Source organism: Phyllobates terribilis, unplaced genomic scaffold (genome assembly GCF_046119375.1).
Source record: "Phyllobates terribilis strain yellow unplaced genomic scaffold, ASM4611937v1 Scaffold_2__4_contigs__length_985480577, whole genome shotgun sequence".
NCBI classification, from domain to species: domain Eukaryota; kingdom Metazoa; phylum Chordata; class Amphibia; order Anura; family Dendrobatidae; genus Phyllobates; species Phyllobates terribilis.
The window spans coordinates 465,440,565-465,466,637 of record NW_027362762.1 but is presented as its reverse complement, the minus strand read 5'-3'; the positions used below and the strand labels follow the sequence as shown (position 1 = coordinate 465,466,637).

Below are 26,073 nucleotides of genomic sequence, written 5' to 3'. Positions count from 1 at the left end.
CCTTCCTTGTTGTCCTTGGGTTAGCCTTGACTCTTCGGACAAGCCTGGCCTCGGCACGGGAAGACACTTTCAAAGGCTGTCCAGGCCGTGGAAGGCTAACAGTAGTTCCATAAGCCTTCCACTTACGGATGATGCTCCCAACAGTGGAGACAGGTAGGCCCAACTCCTTGGAAAGGGTTTTGTACCCCTTGCCAGCCTTGTGACCCTCCACGATCTTGTCTCTGATGGCCTTGGAATGCTCCTTTGTCTTTCCCATGTTGACCATGTCTGAGTGCTGGTCACAAGTTTGGGGAGGGTCTTAAATAGTCAGAAAAGGCTGGCAAAAGAGATCTTTAATCCACACATGTGAAGCTCATTATTCTTGGTGCCTGAACTACTTCTTAATACTTTAGGGGGACCAAACAGAATTCTTGTGGTTTGAGGGGTTGAATAATAAATGACACTCTGAATTAACTTTTAACGTTTTAAAAAAAAATTAAAAATAAAAATAAAAAACAATATTTGCTGCAGTGCATTTCCCACTTCCAGGCTGATCTACAGTACAAATGTCACAATGCCAAGTTAATTCCGCATGTGTCAACCAGCTAAATCTGCAGGGGGTTGAATACTACTTGTAGGCACTGTATATATATATATATTTTTTTTGCAAAGCTGTAAATTTTATTTAACTACTAAGGCATTACAATACAAGTTTTGGAAGTTGGAAGAAAGGTAGGACAAAGTTCATGCGCAAAATGGAAAAATTGCCTGATCATGAAGAGGTTAATAAAGAATAGCCAGAGCGGCTACCTACCGCTGGTACGTTATAATGAGACTATGAACGCTGGTCACACAATAGCCCAATATCTATACTGACAACAGGTGAACAGGAATATTTCATGCACTGGGATGACTGGGTAGAACAATCGTCCTGGCCACCATAAGAAGTAACGTGTAGTGCACACAATGGCCAGTGCGCAGTACCAGGGACACTGACACCCAGCGTCTGCGGAGTCACCCGAGGCTATAACGGTGACACAAGGGTGACAGGTCGTGGCTAATATGCAGATTACTGGGCCTGGCCCTGCTGCATTGTGGGAGTTACCACAGCGCCGCTGCCTGATACATAAGGAGCGTCCCAGGGAGGATTCCCAACAAGTGCACGATCGCGGCTCCTACCTCCAGGGTGACTGACGATCGCGGCTCCTACCTCCAGGGTGACTGACGATCGCGGCTCCTACCTCCAGGGTGACTGACGATCGCGGCTCCTACCTCCAGGGTGACGGACGATCGCGGCCCCAGCAGCTTCCAGGTAACGACAACTTTGTATCACTTACAGAATGGCAGAGTTACATGTATCTGTAGGGAAATGGTACAGCAGGTGTAATGGGCATCTAGTGATTGTACAGAGCTGGGGAGCCTGAGAGGTCACTGCAGTTATCGGAACTTTCACTTAACCCCCTCACTGCTCCAGGACTCGGAGAAGGCAGCTGGTGACCAGAGGTGGCAGAGACCCATCACTACTGAGGAGTCAGGAACACTTTTCCTTCAGAACTTCTTATGATTCCAAGACTCCGATCTGTAGTAATGATTGTGGGAAAAGTCTAGAAAGTAGAAGCAAAGTGTCCAGACTGACGTAAAAGTTACTTGCCAGGAGTTACTTTGTGTGACATAGATGACAGCTCTATAAAATGATGTATTAAAGGGGGTTGGGACTATTATCTCTGCATCCACTATAGCTACATCTCCTATAGCCCTCAGTAAGTACTAGTATCCCCATGAAATAACAATGCAACTGTTCTTACAACTCTGTGTTTTCCCATTCCTCTATTATGTCTCCTGGAAATGTTCTCTCTGTCATCAATTCAGCTATTTTTAATAAAGCATTCATGAGTTGAAAAACTGATCTAAAGTTATAGCAAAAGAAGTGCCATGTTCATTGATGTGATTATCACTTGAACACAGGGCAGGGAATTGGAAGGACGGGTTTACATGAACATGTGTCATTTTTTTGCTATAATACCTACATCTACTATCACACCTATGTAACGTGGGCATATTTAAGCATCTACATTATGTCCACAGTACCTGTACCTCCCACGGCACGGCTGACTCGGTCTTGGCATCCCATGATGATCCAGGTCCGGTTCAGTAGATCCGAGCCTTGTAGACACAATTCAGACACTAAAACGCACCTGTATTATAGATGTGAAATGGTCTAAAAAGGATAGAAACCGTTCACATATATCACTGCAATGGTAAATTGTGTGTTAAATACATAGTATGCAGAGAAAATATCTATTTCTATTGTCTCTATGTCTCGGGTGTGTTTGCAGGTGTTGCATGTGCATATTGCAAATTCCATGTGTATTTTACGTCACGATCCAAGGTAGAAATACAAGGTTTACTGCACATCCACATGGGGTGAAAAAAATCTGCTCTGGATATTTCTGAAAAATCTTCAACAAATCCATGGTGAAATGAAATCTGTAAGACTAAGGCCGCATTCACACATCCGTTTTTCACGTACGAGTGCTGCACTATTGTTTTGATGGATAGGATTCGTACCTCGTCCTCGGATAGGACTCGTGACAGTCTATGAGGCTGTTCACATGTCCGATGTTTCATCCTCGGGCTGAGCAAAATCACGGAAACATGTCCGATATTGATCCAAGTGTCAAATCAAAATCAGCAATGGAAGTCTATGGGTCCATGAAAAAATTGGACAACATTCGGATGCCAGTCCGATTTTTACTGACTCATAGGAGAAGGTAGAGAAACTTTTTCTTTTTTTTCAGTGAAAAAAATCTGATGAAAATCACTGACGAAACTCTGTCAGTTTTTCTTGTACGTAAAATAAAAAACTGAAGTGTGAATGAGCCTTTACATGCAGATTTGTTGTGAATTTTGCCATAAATTTGCCTTAGATTTGACCATATGAATTACAATTAATTCCTGATGAAATTCTGCAAAATAAATGGGCACTGCAGATTTCCATTCGGAATATGCATTCACATTGAAATCTATGTCTTATTGTCAATGTGTGCATGCTTTCTTCATACTACCACTGCTTTCCATGCCAGCGTTCAGCCCATACAGCTAAGGAACCCAGCAGCTTTACTCGCTCAGTCTGACTTGTACCTATCTGAGAAATGTCTATTAGATTTCACATTATTACCAATATTGAATGTGTGTAAAAGCTCATCAGACGTCGTTTTTTCACATACGAGATCTGCGTTTTTTACCGATAGAACTTGTACCCAGTATAGTTTATGGCGCTGTTCACATGTCTCTGTAACTTTGCGGACTGAGAGCTTTTCACCAAAATCACAGAGACCATTTTGATCCTAGTAACAGATGAAAGTCAACAATGCAAGTCTATGGGTGTGTGAAAAAAATCAGGCAGCACTCGGATGCATGTGTGTGCTGTCCATTTTTCACGGACTGTTTGGAGAAACTTGAGAAACTTTCAACGAATTAAACTCTAATGGTAAAAACTGACACAAATTGATGAAACTCAGACTGTTTTTTTTTGCGAACGAGAAAAATTACTTGCATCAAAATGAGCTTTAAAGGCATTATGCGCTATTAGGACAACCCCTTCTCGATCTGAATGTTTGGCCCCATTAAAATAAAAACACCTATACTCACCTCCCGTGCTGGTGCCATACCAGCAGTGTCACCACTTGCGTTCCTGGGGCTCCCGTGAGGTTGTTACGTCACCTGAGCCCTGCGCTGTCCCCTCCTTTGGACATATAAGTAATCAAGAGGAGGTGAGGGGGCAGCTGCAGCTCTCAATACCTCTTGGTTACTTGCACGTCCGAAGGCGGGGACAGTGACACCAGCGCTGATTGGGTAAGCGAGTGCCGACACCGCTGGAACGGTGCCGGCACAGGAGGTGAGTATGAGTGTTTTTATTTTAACAGGTCCAAACATGAAGAATGAGGAGGGGTGTCCTAGTAGTAGACAACCCCTTCAACAAACATGCATTATTCACTGTAATGTCAGCAAGGTTATTAGAGTAAGAGATTTGCGTGTGTTTCAAGGTATTTTGTAATCGTTATTAGAAATATGTTCAATTAATTAATATTTACCCACACAATGGTAATATGTGTTTTTATCGGCCATGAGTATGATTCATGTCTTATACGTACCTGCACATTCACAGTTTTATGGCTTAGAATTATAGTAGTTGTGTTTATGGTGTCAGCTTGTTCTAGTGACTTCTGCATGACACTTGAAAGAATAAATGAACGAGGCCGATCTGCAGTAATACATACGACTCAAGGATATGGGTAGTGCTGTTTCTAAAACCTCATTCAGATTTCCATATTCTATGTTTCTCATGAAAGACGCAGTCTATGAGCATTTCTACATGTCTGTTTCTTTTGTGGACAATCAGTCCACAAAAAAAAAAAAAAATTGAGACATGTTTTGTTATGAATATGATCCAATGTCCAAATCAAAATCTCCTATGCAAATCATTGGGTCTGTGAAAAGATGAACAGCACACAGAAGCAATTCGTATGTCTGTTTATGGCCAGGAGTAGCTTAGAAAACGTAATTGTTTTTACTTAAAAAAATGCCATTCTGACGGTAAAAATGGACACAAGGACCAAGAATGGATGAAAATTAGATCTAGCATACTGATGAAAAATGTAAGCAAAAAAGAGGATTTCTATGAGAAATATGTCAAGCGATTCATGCTGCCAAAACCATAGGTAGCAGAAATGCAGCCAGGTGTAATATTCTCTGAAATTCGTCTCCGTTTCAGAGAAAATATACTTTGAGGATCCGGTCCGAGACCATAGACAGAGACAAGAATAGTCCGGCATCGCGTACAGCCCCCTTCTCCCTGCGCCACAGTAGGTAATTGACAGGTCTCTCCTTATGTACATGTGAGGGAGAGACCTGTCAATCACATGCAGCGGTGCTAGGAAGAATTGGCTGATGGTACCACTTGCGCACAAAAAAGGACCGGTTTTATCAGTGTTTTGCATCAGAGTTTCAGCTTTTACCATCTGAGTTTCATTATTTTTTTTTTTGCATTAGGAAAAGCTTGAGAAAAACTTTTCTGTCAAACAGTCATGAAGACAGGACAGCACATGGATGGCATCCAAGTGCTGTCTGATTTTCTCATACACCCATAAACTCCATGTTTTAAGACCACTTGGTATTCCCCATGAAATAGCAATGCAACTATTCCAACAACCCTGTGTCTTACTTTACCTCTATTATTCACCCCTCGATATGTATAAATAACAATTGGGCAAAACACTGTATCCCATGTTAAAGAGGCACGGATTGCCACTGGGAGCACTGATTGAACAGACTGTAATGACAAGGGATGAGCGGACCAGTGGTTCGTGTTCTTGTACTCGACCCAAACTTTATTCTGTTCGGATACCAGGACTTTACTCGAACTTGACCCAGAACCCGAACCGCATTGAAACAATGGAGACCCGAACTTTGGGTCTGGGTAAGAAAAAAACCCTCTCTCTCTTTCTCTCTCTCCACAACGGACCTCCCCCGGAACTTCGAACATTGTAATGGACTTCCAGGAGAAAATCAATGTTCGGGGTTTAGCACCAGACACTAACAGTCCGGTACGAACGCCGAACTTTTAAGTTCCAGTTCGCTCATCTCTAGTAATGGCACAAGCCTAACTGGTTATACCCAGGTGTATTTTTTTTATACATTTCTAGGAGGAATAACAGAGGAAACGATACAGTTAATTTTCTAAGAAGACTAATAAGAGGTAGCATTGGTGAAGAATGCAAGTAATTACTAAAACAGATATTTTAGGAGATACGACAGGTTCTCTTTAACAAAATGCTGGTTTTATCCTGTATTATTAAATTAGCTTTACAATTAGCTGTGTGTAAGCTATATTCGTATTTATATAGAGTATAGATTGTGCATCAACAGCTTGAATAAATGGACTGAGATCAACCAACGTAATATTGGGAGGAGAATCTTCTTGCCATAATAACAAATGCAGGTTTAGATGACCCTGAAGTACATGACATGCTGTACACGGATTTGCAATTCTATATCAGTTCCTGTTTCCAGTAACAGTTTCATCCTTTAGCTGTAGATAAGGAAGAAGAATTCCAAACACTGTCTATACCCTCCACCAAGATCCTGGGTCAGAAAAAGCATAACGTTCGAAGATACTAAGTTGGAATTTCTGATCTCTATAGCATTATGCCTAAAATGACTCTTCTACTTGTCCAGTGAAACATAACTAATCAGCAAAAATTCTAATAGTTCAGAAAATTTATATTTACACTTTGGGCTAGTATTTTTAGTCTGGGAACGGACCCTCCCAGCCTGATAATACAAGCACGCAGCTGTCTGCTTTACCTTGGCTGGTTATCAAAAATAGAAGGGACCCCACATTTTTTTAAATTATTTATTAGGTTAAACCAGGCTAAAACACCTGCATATACGCACTTACAATGCATGTGCTTTTTTTTAACTGTCGATTTTCTGCATCTAATGTAAGTCTATGGGGAAATTTCGTACAGAAGACTGAGCAGTCCCGCAAGAGAAATTGACATGCTCGGAAACCCGCACCATGGGTGATTTTACACAGGGTAAAAAATAAGCACAGTGGACATGGGATTTCTATTAACCCCATCCACTGTGCTTGTACTGTACAACACAGCATTTTGGACACAACGAAACTACGATGGGTACTGAACGCTAGTATTACTAATTGTGCGCACGCAGCCTAATAGGTGAGTCTCATCCCACATACTGAAGAAACTAATGCAAGATGCTTTTTTTTTCCATACGCAGATTCAGATAAAAAAATGCACATCTGAAAAGCCAACTCAATAACATTGGTCCAAGTGCTGTCAGTTTTGACAGCACTAGGACCGAAAATCCAGTCCTGTGAACTTGGCCTAGGAATGTCACCCTTTGTTTGCTCAGTGAAGTACAGTAACCATAATCCTCCCAAGTGTTAATATGTAACATACACATGGGGTAAGAAGTGCTTTACTGAGAAGGTTCCAGACATTCCTGGAATAACATGTAAGTCTTGTCATCTAGTCACCTGATGACGATGGTTGCATTGTGATTTTCAGGACGGCAGAGTGTAACCTGCTTTATAAGGCTTTGAGGAATTGCATTGGCAGAAAGCATGTTTGTATGTTTACACAGGTAATCCTAAAACTATAGCCTTGAGGAGAATTCCCCCACAACACATTGTATATACAGTATGTTCTACATAGATGCATTTCCATAGCGTTGGTTGCTTTTTTAAGCCACCCACTCACGTCAAAATAAAAAAATGTCTTAAATGCCTTCTCACTGTAATCAATTTCCTGGCAGAGATAGAATCAGTAATATTTGTACCTGCTGAAACACATCTCACTAGTGTTTCCCAGTGTGACGCTGGTCACTGGTGGCACTGGAGCATTTATTATTGCGTGTGAGAACAGAGTGACGTCCCAGATTTTCAGCATTATTATGTTTATCCATGTCATTTAGGCTGTGGGAGTTTTTAAAACTGGAATTTGCACATTTAATCTGTGTGAGCGCTCATACACGCAGGCTACAAGACTGCTGAACACAAGTGTATGGAGACATTAAGAGTAGGATTTTGTATGGACAGAAAATCTGTGGCAAGCTCCATCAGATGTTGCATGTATGGAGGTATCTGTAGCATTGATGTCCATACTGGATGGTATCAATGTAAAGGGTTATTCCCAATGTTAAAAGCTATCAACGATCTAAAAGGATAGTTTTGTCCTATGTCTGTCCTGCTCTTTTCCAATGGAGCACTTCATCCAGCAGTTGGATAACCACAGATCCTCAAGTTATCACCCATCCCTCAGATAGGACAATCTCTTGCCCATTCTTTAGATAGAACCAGGCATGGACTGGCCCACAGGAGAACAGGAGAATTCTCCAGTGGGCCCCTATGCAGGAATATGCCACAACCCTCCTATAAGAGCAGTACTTGGCACAATATACTTGAGTCACTATGTACAGACAAAGGCAGCATCTTATTTATTTAACCATATACCCAGTTCATTGTTATATACAGTAAAATTGTAATTGAGGATAATATCACATTTGCATGTAGCTGAAAAGAGGGGCCCTGGAGTGGGTTACTGGTGGGCCCTTGGCATCCCAGTATGACACTGGATAGAACAATCTTTTTGTTAGAAGGACCCTTAGATGATAAACTGAACTGAGCCCTTGACATATTGTAGTCCTAGAAATGAACTAGGAGCCCTAGAAATTAGGTATAATCTGTGGGGGAACGCTACATCAAGTGTTCAATTCCACAGATCTCATTGAAAGCTCAGGGCCATATGTGTAATACTTGGAAATACCAGGTCAAAGTGGCAGACAATCTTTGCTACTGCTCTCTGTTCTGAGTAATAGATGATGATCTTAAATTAAAATTCTCTACAGTTAAGTTGCCCACGATGAGTTTTTGATGAATGTTTGATGGTGCGTATTTTCACTGCACAAAAAACGTAGCGCCTTACAGTTCCAGCAAAGTGGATGAAATGTCCACAAATCTCATGCCCTCTATATATATATATATATATATATATATATATATATATGTTTTTACGCAACATAAACTGACCTGCAGTGCGTTTGAAATCCACCACATGTCAATTGGTCAAAAACGGTGGTGAATTTTGATGTTGCTGCATTTCTGCACCTATTAGGTGAATTGGCTTACTGGCAGCTTTTTTAAAAAAAAAATTACATTTTTGACACTGTGATTTTGTTTCTTTTTAGTATATCTTGTTTTAAATAAAGCTGTTTTGTTTTTGATACTTCTCAGGGTTTGGCTTTCACAAAACATTATTGATACAGTGCAGATTACATGTGCTTTTGATGCGTTTCCACAGTGGAAACACATTAAAAATGCTAATGCATTTTATACCTGCGGATTTTACACATCTAATACAACTCTATTGGGAAAATCTGCACAGAAAACGCCGCGTTCCTGCGAGTGAAATTGACTTGTTGCAGAAATGAAACCTGCACCGCAGGTCAGTTTACACCACATAAAACAGCACAATGGGCATAAGATTTCTATAAATTCCATCCACTTTGCTGGAACTGTAACGTTGCGTGCAGTAAAAATATGCAGCGTCATAACCTCATTTTAGGAACGTAGCCTTAAGAATATTTCTTTCACAATACAAATAACATCTCATTTATGATGGAGCTATCACTGGTTTTCCTACCAATCACTGGAATAGAAATCCCGAGCCCCCCTGCTCCCCCTCACTGACGCTCTATACGACTGACATTCGACTGTCTGTCATCATAGCTACTGAATTGGTTAAATGTCAGGTGTGCATTGTATGCTTGCACACTCATTGGCATTTAGCGTGCAGTCCTACTACACACTCTTTGAACCTTTGAAGAAAGAATTTTTGTTATTACAATCTAGGAAATGAAGCAAATAATTTGGCTTCTTATTTGGAAGGGCGATTTGAGATCATTGAACTTTTCGGGGATATTTTATATAATTCTGGCAAAACACAAATCAAGGATATCATGTGCTATTGCTTGTTCAGGAAATCCGTGGTACAGTTCACTCATTTCTCAAGAAATGAACCTGTTTGTGTTGTCCTTCCTTGAACAGGTGCTTTGATCAACCAGTTGTGTTATGTGAATGTGTATGCCATAGAAAGCAAGAATTTAGTCCTTTGAGAGCCCTTCTTAACTTTCATTTCATTATTGCTGGTCTCATGTTTTATTCTGAACTACTGCTGGTTTAGACTTTTTTGTAACTTAAAGGGATTGTCCTATAAACATCATTTATCAGCTATTAACAGGACAGATGATACATGTATGACTGAGATTCCTGCCCATGATTGTAAGATAAAGGGGCCCAAAGTCTGCTGTGTGAATAAAGCATTGGAGAGGTGGTCCACTACACTGTATAATGCACCCATCAATTTACACCTTTTAAATAAATATTATTGTAAATACCTTATGTTGCCATATGTACCTGTGAGCGGCGCTATTGCTGCTCGCTCAGTCCGCATCATGTGATCCAGGCTGCAGCCGCCGCTGATGTCACGTCAACTTCCGGATTTTCTTGATTCCCCCAGGTGTGACCCAGTCGCACGCACCCCCCGATTGACTGGGCTGTGGGCGGTGTTTCACCGCACGTCACAGCCCAGCATCCAACACGCGCTTGTGGCCAATGAAAGCAGAGGAGAGGGAAAGTGCACGCTGGATGCTGGGCTGTGATGTGCTATGAAACACCGCCTACAGCCCAGTCATCCAGCGCACGCTTTTCCTCTCCTCTGCTTTCATTGGCCACAAGCGCGCGTTGGATGCTGGGCTGTGACGTGCGGTGTAACACCGCCCACAGCCCAGTCAATCGGGGGATGCGTGCGACTGGGTCAAACCTGTGTGAAATCTGTAAGTTGATGTGACGTCAGTGGCGGGTGCAGCCGGGGGTCATGTGATCGAGACTGAACGAGCAGCAATGGTATTTACAAAAATATTTATTTAAAAGGTGTAAATGATGGGCGAATTCTACATTGTAGTGGACCACCTCTTTAATGAGCATGTGCGACCATTGCCCCAATAACTGCCTATTAGGCTAGATTCTTACATCCGTGTAACTAGGTGTCATCCTAGTTGCACAGTTATTCAGTTTTTTCTCACTGAAGTAGGTAGGCTGAGCTTTTTTAAAAATTGATTCTTAACCATATATTAGTTAAAAATGGATGAAATTCAGTTGGAACTCTGAAATACAAAGTTTGTCTTCATAGTTTTATTTGTGTCTCATAGACTTTAATGGCAGAGTCTGCGCCGTAGGACGGATGATAGTAAGACACGCTCGTAGTCTCGTGCACCAGAGGCACAGATCCGTTTTTAAATCTGATGTGTGTATGGATCAATGAAACTCGGTGGGTCAGTGTTCAGTCTGAGAACAAAACGGACAGCACTAGGATGTGTCACACAGATGTGTGAATGTAGCTTAAGGCCACGTTCACATGTTCAGTATTTGGTCAGTATTTTACATGAGTATTTGTAAGCCAAAACCATGAGAGAACAATCAGTGGAAAAGTATAATAGAAACACGTCACCACTTCTGTATTTATCACCCACTCCTGGTTTGGGCTTATAAATACTAAGGTAAAATACTGACCAAATACTGAACGTGTGACCGTGGTCTAACTCCTAAAGACCGATAATGGAGAAAATCCAAAGAAAAGAACATTGAAATGAGTTTATGGTATTGCATTATTGTTGGATTCATAGAAAGCAAAGAAGAGCTCTCCGTTCAGCCTGAAGGCAACAGTTTTCACCAATATCTTAATTACTGTAGAAAAATGGCTATCTGCCACTGGAATGCTACATTTTGGCTTTCTGTACATTGTAGAATGTACAGTAAAGTTACCTGATGACCGCTCCACATTTATTATAGCTACAAATCTGTATCCAAAAGTATCTGCCATATTTCAGTGTTATTCTGTAGGGTAAATAAGCCAGTCCACGGGACAAGATGAGCAGATTCCTCCTTGTGCTTAGGAAACATTCGGCAAGGCTTGCTGTGAATTTCCAGCTTCTTATCTCTGTAGTTACAAGTTTGCATCACCATGACATTAATGTGATTTCCGCAACGTTCATGTCAGCCACTGTTCATTTATGCAGACCTCCCAGAACAGTCCGACACTTCTGTTGTCTGTAATTGTTATTATAATTGTAAAATAATAGAAAGGACTTTATTTTTAAGTTGGAGCAACATAATTCTTAACTTTGTTTCAATATCTAATTTTTTGATACATCTGAACTGTATATGTTTTGTATGCATTTTATAGTGTAAGTTATATTACGCCAGTTAAAATAGTTCATATGGTATTGAAATAATGGCAAAATAATAAAAGCTGTGCAGAACTGAAGGGAAGGTACATTGGGTGTTGCATAGTTGTCTACCTGCAATCGCCCTGAGTTGCCTGTACTTGCTACTTTCTCTAAAGGTCCCTCGCTGCCCTGCAGCTGGTCATTGCCTTCTCATTCCTTACATTCTGAAATCTCACCTGTGGCATCCCACTTATTACTGCGTGTCTTTGCCCGGCTTAAGCTTTTTGTCTGTAATTTTTTCAAGGGTAATTTTCTGTAAATTTACACTTGAAAAAAACGTATAAATGTCCAGTGTCTCCTTTTTTGAAACAACATTGTGTTGCTAAGAAATTGTCCCAGGTACACGGACATGTTAGTGGGGAAGAGAGCAATAATGACTACTCTGCTTAATCACCTTAGGCCATGGCCTCACTATCAGTATTTGGTCAGTATTTTTTCTTAGGAGTGGGAGCCAAAACCAGGAGTGGAACAATCAGAGAAATATAATATTATATTATATATATAAGTATAATAGAAACAAGTCACCAATTCTGCATTTATCAACCACTCCTGGTTTTGTCTCCCACTCCTGAGAAAAAATACTGACCGAATACTGACCATATACTGATAGTGGGGCCGTGGCCTTATAGTTACTTTATGCAACTGACGCGCCCCCTGGGCCATGTTGGGCAGCGTTGCGCATGCGGGGAATACCCGGAGCCGGATCTGATAGGGGTAGTAGTCCTCGTGGCGGTGACCCGGTCCGTGCCCAGGGTGTCAAACCAAGTGGTAGAACTTAGAATAAGATGTTATAGAGTTCGACTACGCCACCCGTTGAATGCGGTTATGAAACCGCCGCTGCAGGGCAGACCGCTGAGGCCGGTGGTACGGTTGTGCAGCGTGGATAGTATAACCCCCAACTTGAGGGGTATGGCCTCAGGGCAGCGGACGTGGATGATGGGGGTAGCAGAATTGCACGCGGGCACCAGGAACCACTCAGAGACGGTGCGGTGTAGTTCAGGGTCTTTACTGGTGGCAAAGGTAGACCCTCCCGGGAGTACTGGCTAGCGATCGGGGCCTGGTCAGTCTGTGAGCAGATAGGATCTCCCCTGGCCAGGCGGAGTTGTAGGCCTCCCCAACTATTGTACTCTTCCTGGCTACCTTGCTAGAAGCGGGTAGAAGTAGCCCACGTCCCTGAGTGTACCGTGTGGTGCTCACCCGTATGGCCGGTGACTCGGGGCCTTCTGGTAGCCTCCGCTCCACGCCGGCGGTGCTGGTCCCCTTGCGTGTGACCGTGCCTTCGGGTTTCTTGGCCAGAGGACCTGAAATCCCCTGCCGGTCGGTTTCTGCTGCTGGGTATGGATCAGTCCCCACAGCCTCGGACTCCGTGTCCGGTGAGATCTCTTCAGTCAGGATGAGCTCTACAGCTTCCAGTCTCTGACCCCTTTTATCACTGCTCCCACAGAGCTCCTGATATTGCTCTCCCTGTATCTGCTCCACTCCAGACCAGACTGTGTCTCTGTCTGGGACTCCTCTTCTTCCTCCCTAACACTGCCTCAGCCCCCAGTTTTTATAGGGGAAGTTCTTCCCCTCCCAGGACTGGGCAGGAAGTGTTGCATGCTTAGGGTTCCTGACCAGGAGACCTCCCACCTGCTCTCAGACGTAATATTGCTATTACTGTGGTAACCAGACCCCTGGGGTGCCACATTCCCCCATAGTAAAATTTAGTACTCCGGGACTAAACATATTTTTGAAAACATAACAGGGTATAAACAGGAACAATACAATAAGGGAAAACACGTTAGGGCGGTCACAGCGTGTCCGCAACCGGGTGCAGTTTTTGAAGCAATAAGGGTGTCCATTTCACCAAAGAACAGGGAGCCGTAACCAGGTGGGGGTCTGTCCTACCCCGAGTCTTTAGCAGTCTTAGTCCATTCCTGGGTTACGCTCCAAACATATATACAAAGAATTCCGGTTAATCCACAGAAGACACCTATAAACTAACTGGAAAAACATAATTATTTACAAGCAACCATAAACAGGTAAATACCAATAAAACAGTCTGAACACTTTAGATCCTCCAACGTACTGGCAACTGGCCTCTAGTGGCCCTAGTAGACCTACGGAGCTTACTGACCGGTCCTAAGCTACAGGGTGTAGGAGCTGTCAAAGGTAAGCTGGGCAGCTGTCTACGGGTTCTTTGGCTCACTAGGGGCACGGCAGGCTCACTATAAGCAGAGGGTCGATTCTCCTGGTCTGCTTGTGTGGGGTCTTCTGCCTCCTGGACCGGCTGCTCTTCCAGCTCTACCTGTTTTTCCGTAGGCACTTGGGATGCTGGCTGGAGGAAGGTGAGGACGGGTACCACAACAGCGCCATTTACTTGTGTCCAAGACCGAGGGAAGTCTCCGAGTACAGTACTGACCATTTCTTCCCTTTCCTCTGCGGGTCGAGGGTTTTCTTGATCTTCTTCAGGGTTTCGTAGCTGCTCGGGACACTTCTTCAGGTGATCTCGGGAGACAATGGCTGTGGTTTCTCCTCCATCCTTACTGATTGTGCAGATTTTTGGGTTTTCATGGCTTGATGGCAGTACGGTGTACGGGTCCTTCTCCCACTGGTCGTCCAACTTGTGGAGCCGTCTCTTCCTTTTCAAGACCTGCTCTCCAGGTACCAGGGGAACAGCGGGAGCATACTGGTTGTAAGTCTTCTCCTGTCTTTCTCTTGCTTGACAGAGACTTCGCTCAACGCTCTCCTGTACTTTCCGGTACTGCTGCTGCCTCTCTGTGTCCCAGTCTGCTTCTGGTGAAGTGTCCTCGGGTGTCAGGACTCCCATATCCAGATCAACAGGCAGCTTACCAGGTCTTGCTCTCATTAGGTAAGCCGGGGTACAGTTGGTAGAACCCACAGGGATGTGGTTGTACAGGTCCACCAGATCAGGCAGTTTCTCAGGCCACAGACTGCGTTCTTCCAGGGGCAACGTTTTCAGAAGGTCTATCACCACCTGGTTCATCTTCTCGCAGAGTCCATTGGTTTGCGGATGATAGGGTGTTGTTCTTATCTTCCGGCAGCCATACAGAGTGCAGAACTCCTGGAAGACTTCCGCTTCAAAGGCAGGTCCCTGGTCCGTCAGCACCTGCTCTGGGTATCCGTGTGGACGGCAGAAGTGCTGCTGAAAGGCTCTAGCTGCTGTTTGAGCCGTTAAGTCCTTGACGGGGACTACAACCAAGAACCGGGAGTAGTGATCCACGATGGTTAACGCATAGACGTAGCCACTTCTGCTGGGGGTCAGTTTTACATGATCCAAGGCTACCAGTTCCAACGGCTGCCTGGTGACGATGGACTGCAGGGGAGTCTTCTGACTGGCACAGTCCTTCCTTCTTAGGTTGCATGGGCCACAGTCTCTGCACCACCTCTCGATGGTTCCTCTCATGCCTACCCAGTGGAACCGCCCGCGCAGCAGGAACTCCAGCTTCTTCCATCCGAAGTGCCCAGCTCCGTCGTGGTATGCCTCCAGTACCATAGCCGCGTCTCTTCTTGGCACCACTACTTGCCAGATCAGTTCATGCGTCCGGGAGTTAACCATTCTACGGCACAACTTCCCCTTGTAAAGGAACAGTCGACTCTTCTCAGCCCACAGTTGCTTGGTTTCCTCCGGAGCGTCTGGGTCAAGGCGAGCATCTGGCTGAGTCAGCATCTCCTTCACCAGTCGGACGGCGGGGTCACTGTCTTGCGTTTCCGCCCAGTTGTAATGAGGTAAGGGGTTGAACGTAGCGGATTGCTTACCCCTTACACGGTGGGAATACTGGGTAGTCCCATGACGGTGGAACGCGGGGAGTTCAACTTCTTCCAGTTCCTCTGGATCTTCCCCTATGTCCGGTAGGTTTGGCATTCTGGACAAGGCATCCACGTTGGTATTGGAGCGTCCTGCCCGGTATTTGATCGTGAATTCATAGTTGGACAGGCGGGCCATCCATCTCTGCTCCAGGGCACCGAGTCTTGCAGTGTCCAGGTGTGTCAACGGGTTGTTATCCGTGTACACGGTGAACCAGGAAGAGGCGAGGTAGTGCCTAAAGCGTTCGGTGACTGCCCACACCACTGCCAGGAACTCTAGCTTGAATGAGCTGTAATTCTCAGGGTTTCTTTCGGTGGGTCGCAGTTTTCGGCTGGCGTAAGCAATTACCCGTTCTCTTCCCTGCTGGATCTGGGACAGTACGGCTCCTAGCCCGATGTTACTTGCGTCGGTGTAGAGGATAAAGGGCTGGCTGTAATCAGGGTACGCCAGGATTTCATCCCCCGTGAGGGCCATCTTCAGCTGGCGGAAGGACTCTTCTTCCAGCTTCTCCCATCTGAAGGGCGGCTTCTGGTTCTTGGCCTTCCTGGACTGGCCTATCAGGAGGTCCTGCATAGGAGCTGCCTTTTTGGTGAAACCGGGAATGAATCTTCGGTAGTAGCCTACCAACCCGAGGAACTGCCGTACTTCCCTTACGCTGGAGGGTCTTGGCCATTCCTTAATCGCGGTGATCTTATCAGGGTCGGGAGCCACTCCGTCAGCACTCACCACGTGTCCCAGGTACTGCACTTTTGGTTTTAGCAGGTGACACTTCGACGGTTTCACCTTCAGACCGTAGTTTGCCAGGGCTTCAAACACTTCCGCCAGGTGTTTCAGGTGGTCCTCGTAGGTTTTGGAATAAACTATAACATCGTCCAGGTACAGCAGGACCGTCTCAAAGTTCCGGTGTCCCAGACAGCATTCCATCAATCGTTGGAAGGTTCCTGGTGCGTTGCAGAGTCCGAACGGCATGCAGGTAAACTCGCTAAGTCCCATCGGGGTGGTGAATGCGGTCTTCTCCCGGTCCGCCTCTGCTACAGGAACCTGCCAGTACCCGCTAGTGAGATCCAAAGTGGAGAAGAAGTTAGCAGATTTTAAAGCAGCCAAAGACTCCTCTATCCTTGGTAAGGGGTACGCATCTTTGTGTGTGATACGGTTGATTTTCCGGTAATCTACACACATTCTCATGGTGTTGTCTTTCTTTTTAACCAAGACTAGTGGAGCTGCCCAGGGGCTACAGCTATCCCTGATTACCCCAGCCTCCTTCATGTCTCTAAGCATCCCCTTGGCGTGTTGGTAGTGTGCAGGGGGTACGGGTCGGTATCTCTCCTTTATGGGAGGATGGTCTCCCGTGGGGATGTGGTGTTCTACCCCCTTTACTCGCCCGAAGTCTAGCGGGTGTTTACTGAACACTCTCTCGTATTCCTGGATCACCCGGTAGACTCCCTGCTTGTGGTGAGCGGGTGTGGAGTCAGTACCCAAATGCAGTTGCTGACACCAGTCCTCCATTTGTTGCTTAGAGCCGTTACCTTCCTCTGGATGAGATGGAGGCAAGGGTTCCACGGACTGTACAGAATTTTGGTTGATGGTATACAATTTGGCTAGCGTAGCATACCGGGGCAGGTACACTTCCCTCTTCCCGATATTTATTATGCGAACGGGCACCCTCCCATTGCGTACACCAACCACCCCCCGTGCTGTCAAAATGGTGGGCCTACTGTCTGAGTAGACTGGTTCTACCATTGCCTGGTAATCTCTACCTCTCAGACCAATAGCTGCCCGGCACCAAATCATCATTTCACTTTTCGGGGGCATGGCAATAGGGAAAGGGTCACACTTTCTCACGCTACCAATCTCACCACCGGAGAGTTCCACCTGTTGCCGTCGCATCAGTGCCCGGATCTCTTTTTCGAGCACTCGCTGCTGGCCGGAGCTGGCGTTCTTGGCAACCTGCTGTAAAATGAGAATCACCTCTGCAAGACAATTTTCAATCACATTAGTTCCTAGAGTTATCTTTGGGTGACTCTCGCGCTTGTCAATGTCCACAATGATCAGTCCCTGTGCTGCCAGTTCGACTTTACCGATTTTAATGGTCACCTCTTTAAATCCGATCTGTGGCACGGGCTGACCATTGCTGGCGATGATACTCAAGTCGTCGTCAGGGTAGCGAGTTATATCCGAGTCATTCCAGTACTGCTTGAAGAGCACGTACGGGATGGTGGTGACCTGTGACCCGGTGTCCAGTAGGGCACTCATAGGAATGCCATCCAGTACCACAGGCAAGACTGGACGTCCTCCCACATATTTGTCACGCCAGTTCGATGGGCCTGGTGATCTTATTCCTAGGGGTTGGCCCTCTACCCCAGGTTGTGCCAGTTTAAAGGACAGTACCTTGCCATATGTCCGGGTTGATTGCAGCGGCGGCAGATGGGTTGTCCGTCCTCGTTGTATCGGTCGCCGGGTCTTCCTCTGGCCGGTGGGGTCCTCCTTGGTCGTCGCCACGGGATATCCTCCGGTCCGGATGCCAGCTGAATCTTCCCTGGAGTAGAAACCTGTAAAGACTGCACAGTTCGGGTTAGCGCAGCAACGCTTTTAGTTAGCTCTTGGACCTGATGGTGCAGGTCTGTATCTGGGTCATTGTTTAAAGCCTGCGCATCAGCTCCCACAGGCCCTGCCGACAAGGGCGCCGTCTCCTGGTGGTAAGTGGTAGTAGGGCGTCTGTGGGTCACAGCGCCACCTGGTGCCGGTTCTCGGAGCACCCGGATGGCTCTGTCCTTGAACTGTGCAAAGTCCAGATGAGGGTCCTGTAAGGCCATTGCCCGCAACTGGGTTCGGTAGGCATTGCAATGTAGACCCTCTATAAATTGTTCAGTCAACAACTTGTCTTCGTTTCCCACGCCGTCAGGGTCGGCCTGCTTAATGGCTCTCAGGGCCTCTTGTAGGTTTAGTGCATAGTCCCTTATATTCTCATGTGCTCGCTGCTTGCACCCGTAGAATCTAAGCTTGATCTCGGCTGAGGTACGGGTATCAAAGGTGTCCTTCAGCCGGGCTAGTATCTCTGCGACAGTCCTCCTCCTCCCAAGTGGCCAGGACTTTACCTCCCTTTGGAAGAAGAGAAAAAAGAGAGGGGTCGCTCACTGGTCTATTCGGGTGCTCTGAAGAAAAAAGTAATCTCAATTGCAAAAAGAACTTCGGCACTCCATACATGAAAATATAAGAAATATTGTATCTGGACTAGTGTCACTTTGAAAAATGAAGGTTTTTTGCGCATAATTTGGCCAATTTATGTGTGCCCATCAACCACGACAAGGTCACCTTCGTATGATGGGAAACTACGCTACACTACCACTGGATATGCCACTCTTGGGCTGTAAGCCTGTATGGACAATATGTCTCTGCTTGGGCTTTTAACCTACAATGTATGGGCTGGTAGAGCTAGTTAAAACCACCTGTGACTGAATGGGAGGGACACATGGTCAGAAAAAAGGCTGTCAAACTTCTAATAGTGTGAACACGTACCTGCTGCAATGCTCCAGGAGCGGGATCCCAAAAATGATTAATAGAAAAAAGAGAGGGGTCGCTCACTGGTCTATTCGGGTGCTCTGAAGAAAAAAGTAATCTCAATTGCAAAAAGAACTTCGGCACTCCATACATGAAAATATAAGAAATATTGTATCTGGACTAGTGTCACTTTGAAAAATGAAGGTTTTTTGCGCATAATTTGGCCAATTTATGTGTGCCCATCAACCACGACAAGGTCACCTTCGTATGATGGGAAACTACGCTACACTACCACTGGATATGCCACTCTTGGGCTGTAAGCCTGTATGGACAATATGTCTCTGCTTGGGCTTTTAACCTACAATGTATGGGCTGGTAGAGCTAGTTAAAACCACCTGTGACTGAATGGGAGGGACACATGGTCAGAAAAAAGGCTGTCGAACTTCTAATAGTGTGAACACGTACCTGCTGCAATGCTCCAGGAGCGGGATCCCAAAAATGATTAATAGAAAAAAGAGAGGGGTCGCTCACTGGTCTATTCGGGTGCTCTGAAGAAAAAAGTAATCTCAATTGCAAAAAGAACTTCGGCACTCCATACATGAAAATATAAGAAATATTGTATCTGGACTAGTGTCACTTTGAAAAATGAAGTTTTTTTGCGCATAATTTGGCCAATTTATGTGTGCCCATCAACCATGACAAGGTCACCTTCGTATGATGGGAAACTACGCTACACTACCACTGGATATGCCACTCTTGGGCTGTAAGCCTGTATGGACAATATGTCTCTGCTTGGGCTTTTAACCTACAATGTATGGGCTGGTAGAGCTAGTTAAAACCACCTGTGACTGAATGGGAGGGACACATGGTCAGAAAAAAGGCTGTCAAACTTCTAATAGTGTGAACACGTACCTGCTGCAATGCTCCAGGAGCGGGATCCCAAAAATGATTAATAGAAAAAAGAGAGGGGTCGCTCACTGGTCTATTCGGGTGCTCTGAAGAAAAAAAAAGTAATCTCAATTGCAAAAAGAAATTCGGCACTCCATACATGAAAATATAAGAAATATTGTATCTGGACTAGTGTCACTTTGAAAAATGAAGGTTTTTTGCGCATAATTTGGCCAATTTATGTGTGCCCATCAACCACGACAAGGTAACCTTCGTATGATGGGAAACTACGCTACACTACCACTGGATATGCCACTCTTGGGCTGTAAGCCTGTATGGACAATATGTCTCTGCTTGGGCTTTTAACCTACAATGTATGGGCTGGTAGAGCTAGTTAAAACCACCTGTGACTGAATGGGAGGGACACATGGTCAGAAAAAAGGCTGTCAAACTTCTAATAGTGTGAACACGTACCTGCTGCAATGCTCCAGGAGCGGGATCCCAAAAATGATTAATAGAAAAAAGAGAGGGGTCGCTCACTGGTCTATTCGGGTGCTCTGAAGATAAAAGTAATCTCAATTGCAAAAAGAACTTCGGCACTCCATACATGAAAATATAAGAAATATTGTATCTGGACTAGTGTCACTTTGAAAAATGAAGGTTTTTTGCGCATAATTAGTGGTAGTGGTAGTGTAGCGTAGTTTCCCATCATACGAAGGTGACCTTGTCGTGGTTGATGGGCACACATAAATTGGCCAAATTATGCGCAAAAAACCTTCATTTTTCAAAGTGACACTAGTCCAGATACAATTTTACCTCCCTTTGGGCTACCCCTGTTAATTGAGCCACCAGGATGCTCACTTTTTGCTCTTCTGTGAGGGGGTACACCTGGAAGAGGCTATCCAGCTTTTCTCTGAAGTCAGTTAGGGTATGTGACTCCCCTGAGTACTGGGGTAGCCAGGCTGCCCCCGGGATATGGGGCATAGTGAAAGGCATGACCGCAGCAGCGGTGGCGCTGGCGGTGGCTGTGGCAGTGAAGCTCTCCTCTGTATCCGACATCCTCCTCCCCCCTAGTGGACCGTGGCCTACCTTGCGATGATCCTCTTCCGTAGGCCGCGGCTCCACAGTGGATCGTCAGGGTCGAGGACCTTCCGTCGCGCTCCTGTGACGTCGGCGTCTGCTGGGCTCCTTCCAGGACCTTACGCAACGTCCGGACGTGAGGCGGAGCTTCAGTTCTCGCGCGCTTTCGGAGTCCACGCCCCTCTTCTTCCCGCGCGGCGTCCTTAAGATGGCGTCCAATGGCGGGAAAACTCCACGGATGGCGGGAAGAAGGCAGAAGATGGCGTCGGATGGCGGGAAAACTCCACGGATGGCGGGAAGAAGGCAGAAGATGGCGTCGGATGGCGGGAATCTTCACCACAGGTAAGTTTAACAGTCTTTTTCAGGCACGCAGTACCCGGTGGTTGCGGGCACGAAATCCTGCCGACTACGCCAAAGTTGACGCGCCCCCTGGGCCATGTTGGGCAGCGTTGCGCATGCGGGGAATACCCGGAGCCGGATCTGATAGGGGTAGTAGTCCTCGTGGCGGTGACCCGGTCCGTGCCCAGGGTGTCAAACCAAGTGGCAGAACTTAGAATTATATGTTATAGAGTTCGACTACGCCACCCGTTGAATGCGGTTATGAAACCGCCGCTGCAGGGCAGACCGCTGAGGCCGGTGGTACGGTTGTGCAGCGTGGATAGTATAACCCCCAACGGGAGGGGTATGGCCTCAGGGCAGCGGACGTGGATGATGGGGGTAGCAGAATTGCACGCGGGCACCAGGAACCACTCAGAGACGGTGCGGTGTAGTTCAGGGTCTTTACTGGTGGCAAAGGTAGACCCTCCCGGGAATACTGGCTAGCGATCGGGGCCTGGTCAGTCTGTGAGCAGATAGGATCTCCCCTGGCCAGGCGGAGTTGTAGGCCTCCCCAACTATTGTACTCTTCCTGGCTACCTTGCTAGAAGCGGGTAGAAGTAGCCCACGTCCCTGAGTGTACCGTGTGGTGCTCACCCGTATGGCCGGTGACTCGGGGCCTTCTGGTAGCCTCCGCTCCACGCCGGCGGTGCTGGTCCCCTTGCGTGTGACCGTGCCTTCGGGTTTCTTGGCCAGAGGACCTGAAATCCCCTGCCGGTCGGTTTCTGCTGCTGGGTATGGATCAGTCCCCACAGCCTCGGACTCCGTGTCCGGTGAGATCTCTTCAGTCAGGATGAGCTCTACAGCTTCCAGTCTCTGACCCCTTTTATCACTGCTCCCACAGAGCTCCTGATATTGCTCTCCCTGTATCTGCTCCACTCCAGACCAGACTGTGTCTCTGTCTGGGACTCCTCTTCTTCCTCCCTAACCCTGCCTCAGCCCCCAGTTTTTATAGGGGAAGTTCTTCCCCTCCCAGGACTGGGCAGGAAGTGTTGCATGCTTAGGGTTCCTGACCAGGAGACCTCCCACCTGCTCTCAGACGTAATATTGCTATTACTGTGGTAACCAGACCCCTGGGGTGCCACACAACAAATGGGGATAGTGATAACGCACTGTCCATAATAAAAACTGCACAGGAGGGCAATGCACTCTGCAGATAAGGATTACAACCACATAGTACTCCACCAGTCGGCAGTCACATGACAATTGGCCAAGGTCATCTCCACTTTTAGGTTAAGTCCCCATGATGATTTTTTGGGGAGTTTTTGATGCTGTGTATTTTTTCTGTGCAAAAAACTCTGCGTCTTACAGTTCCAGGAGAGTGGATGGTATTTATAGAAATCTTATCCCCACTGTGCTTTTTTTTATGCTGCGTAAACTGACTTGTGGTGCTTTTTTGAATTCCTCAACCTGTCAATTTCTCTTGTGGGTACAGTGAGTTTTCTGTGTGGGTTTTCCCCATAGAATGTCATTAGATGTGGATATTCTGCAGGTGCCACACATGGACTTTATCAATAAAGTTTTGTCTTAGCCATATATCAGGAAGAATCAAAAACGCAATTAAAACGCATGTAAAAAAAGTACTCAAAACGCAATGAAAAAACACAAGTAGCCTAAAGTGCAGAAATGGTGCAGAAAATCTGCAACATCAAAAACTCACCAAAAGCTCATCATGTTTTCTACAAGTGTATATATTTGTGTTTGTGTAAAATATATATGATCACTTGGTCAAAGTCACATCCTGACCCCATCCTGCCTAATTGTATATTCTAGTAAAACTGCTATTTTCTAAGTACCTGTCACGGGTGTGTCAGGTGTGACAGACAATCGTTCTGGAGCTGGCTGCAGAAGGTCACTGCGCTTGGCATTGCAGATGCCTTCTTGATCCTCTCATCTCTTTAGTATTGTTTTATCATTCTTCCTTTAGTACCCAGCAGCTACCTCCACCTCTGCTGCTGATTGACACACCCTTGCTTGGTAGCTAAAAACTCTCAGTTTCTCCAGAGAGGCGCCAGTGATAGTTCTATGTACCTCTGTGTTGGCTTGGAGCACTAGCAGTCGGCTAGTTTCTTCTCGGGTTCCCTTGGAGGACAGTTGACGTTATCTCTCTGGTGTCTGCTAAAGCTAAGTGTATCCCCTTTGTTTGTCTACCTTGTTGTCTTTAGTTTGTAGTAGGTCTTGACCAGTGCTCACCCTGTCCCCTCCCTATCTAAGGCCAAGCTCTAGGGACATTCAGGGCTTAGGTTCCTGCTCGGCGATAGGTGTGGAACCTATATAGGAGCGATAGGGTAGGCAGGGTAATATTAGATCTGCCTAGGGGTCTCCACTCCCCCTTTCTCTAGTGTTTGGGCTTACTTCCTCTCTTCCCTTCGTGTTGCACTTAGTCGTTCCCTGACCTAGTGTGACAGTACCAACAAGAAACAATTGGAGCACTTTAATTCAATAAATTGCAAATTTTATTTAAATATTAAAGTACAATTAATCACAATGAGAACAACATATAAAGGAGGTAAAATCTAAGAAGACCACAATGCAGTCCATAGCGGTATGCAGACTAGTAAGTGCGTACAGAGTATATACAAGAGGGTTGCTTTGGATACGATGTTAGGTAGTATTCAGTTGGGAAACCCTATAGATACTCGTATAAATACAAATCACACAGGAAATAAATCCCGAAAAAGAATAATAAATAAATAAATCGGTGTACCAAACAGACATTGTAAGATTAGTGGAGTGGAGCGACACACATGATCCAAATCCATAGTAGGTCAATTATGAAGAGATGAGTCAATTGTAAATATGGCTTTACATATCATGTGTACGCATCACATCCATTTATAGACTGACCAAGTAATATGACTCATAACAACATAAATGAAATATTACCCATAATAAAATATTGCTGCAGGGACCAGGGAAGGAACCTTGTTGAAGCGCGTTTCGCATTAGCTTTCTCAAAACAAGGTCATTTATATGTCCAATATATCATTCCCACTTGGGTTGACTAATGGGGGTTCACATGTTTTCTTAACATGATGCTCCTCACTCACTTTATGTTATATCCTGTGAATTTGATAATGCTTCTGAGTGTCTGACTTATGTATAAAGCCTATTTTATAGTTTAAAATGACAGAAATCCTTTCGTACAAAAATAGGATTATTTAATAATACCAAACCAGAGGAATGCAGCTGTGGCGGTTCACTGATTTGCATGGCTTGTCATTGGAAAGGCGCTATGTACTAGGGTATGTAATGCTACAGGAGTATTTCTAATGGATGAAATAAGTATTTTGACCACGATTCATGAATACTGGAATTTTACCTGCCAGTCTTCATGACTAGTGCTCTGGAATAACATGCGCCAAATTCATTAAGAGGTGTGCACCTGTTCAGGAATTTGGCGCATGCTTCAGCTGCCATGGTGTAAGATATGTACTCCTGAGGCAGTTTTACGACCCTTTTGTGGCATAAATTATAATGAATTTGCTGACCGTGCATGGTCACATCTCGTCTGGCAAAGCTCTGAAAGTTGTCTGAGCTGGCTGGGACTAGGCGTAAGAACGGCAATATCACAAAAGTTTTTGCTTTCGCGCTACAACAAGTTGATTAAAAATTTGCTCCATTTCCCACTGTTTTACGCTAGAATGCTGACAAAAACCTAGGCTTTTTTGTCTTTTATCTATGTAATGTAGGAGAGCAAAGTTTTGTGAAATTTCCATTACTTGTAGGGATTCCAGAAAGTAAAATTATATGTGACCATCTTGTCATTCATCTCTTTATAGGGAACTTTGACAGCAATATCCAAGGATGAAGCTGATTCTGCTGCCTCTAGTTTTTCTGGTTTTAGGGGAGATCAACAATGTCACTGCTTCTAGATCTCGTACCAAACGTGAGCTAGCCCCAGGACTTCACCGCCTTGGCATGAGAGATGCAGGGGGCTCATATTGCCAGCAGAGAGAATCCTGTTGCCCGGGCAGAGATGATGCCTGCACTGTGCCCTATCTGGATACTATCTGCTACTGTGATCTGTTCTGCAACAGAACTGTGTCAGATTGCTGTCCGGACTTCTGGAGATTCTGCTTGGGCGTCAGTCCCCCAAACATCCTGAAAGGTGAATATATTTTAGTGCTGGAACGTATTAGATTTAGAACAGAATTGTTTAAAAATATTGTAAATGACTTTAATATACAGTATTATAAATAATAATTTCATTTAATGTATTGTAGATTGATTGCCATTATGTAGCCTTGTGACATCACCATGAATTAGATTACTTAGGCTATAGCTCAGATTTTAATTCCGAGATACATTTTAAAATAAACAGTCTTTGTTAAAAGGGTTTTCCCCTTTCAGAAAATCTTCAGCCCCGGCTGCAAATTGTTATAAAATGACAAAGCGCTCATAACCTCCCATGGTCACTTGCTGAATCTCTGGCACTAGATCCTGGTGTCCGGTCATGGTTGTGGCCCATACGCCACGTTGACAGTTCAACAATCGATCAGTGACGTCCGCGGCTCTGTGAGGGAGAGGGGGATCCCGTCTACATGGACAGAGCCACTGAACTTACTGATTGG

The 26,073-nt window shown here is 45.3% G+C and overlaps 1 protein-coding gene across 1 annotated transcript in view; it reads left to right on the top strand.

Moving 5' to 3' along the window:
- The first annotated feature begins 1,096 nt into the window (after positions 1-1,096).
- The window catches only part of TINAGL1 (tubulointerstitial nephritis antigen like 1), a 78,556-nt gene continuing 53,579 nt past the window's right edge, over positions 1,097-26,073 (top strand). The window contains exons 1-2 of the mRNA XM_073665724.1: positions 1,097-1,291; positions 25,282-25,610. Of these exons, the coding sequence (XP_073521825.1) occupies positions 25,307-25,610 (304 nt within the window). The 5' untranslated portion in view covers positions 1,097-1,291; positions 25,282-25,306. The remainder of the gene's footprint in view (positions 1,292-25,281; positions 25,611-26,073) is intronic.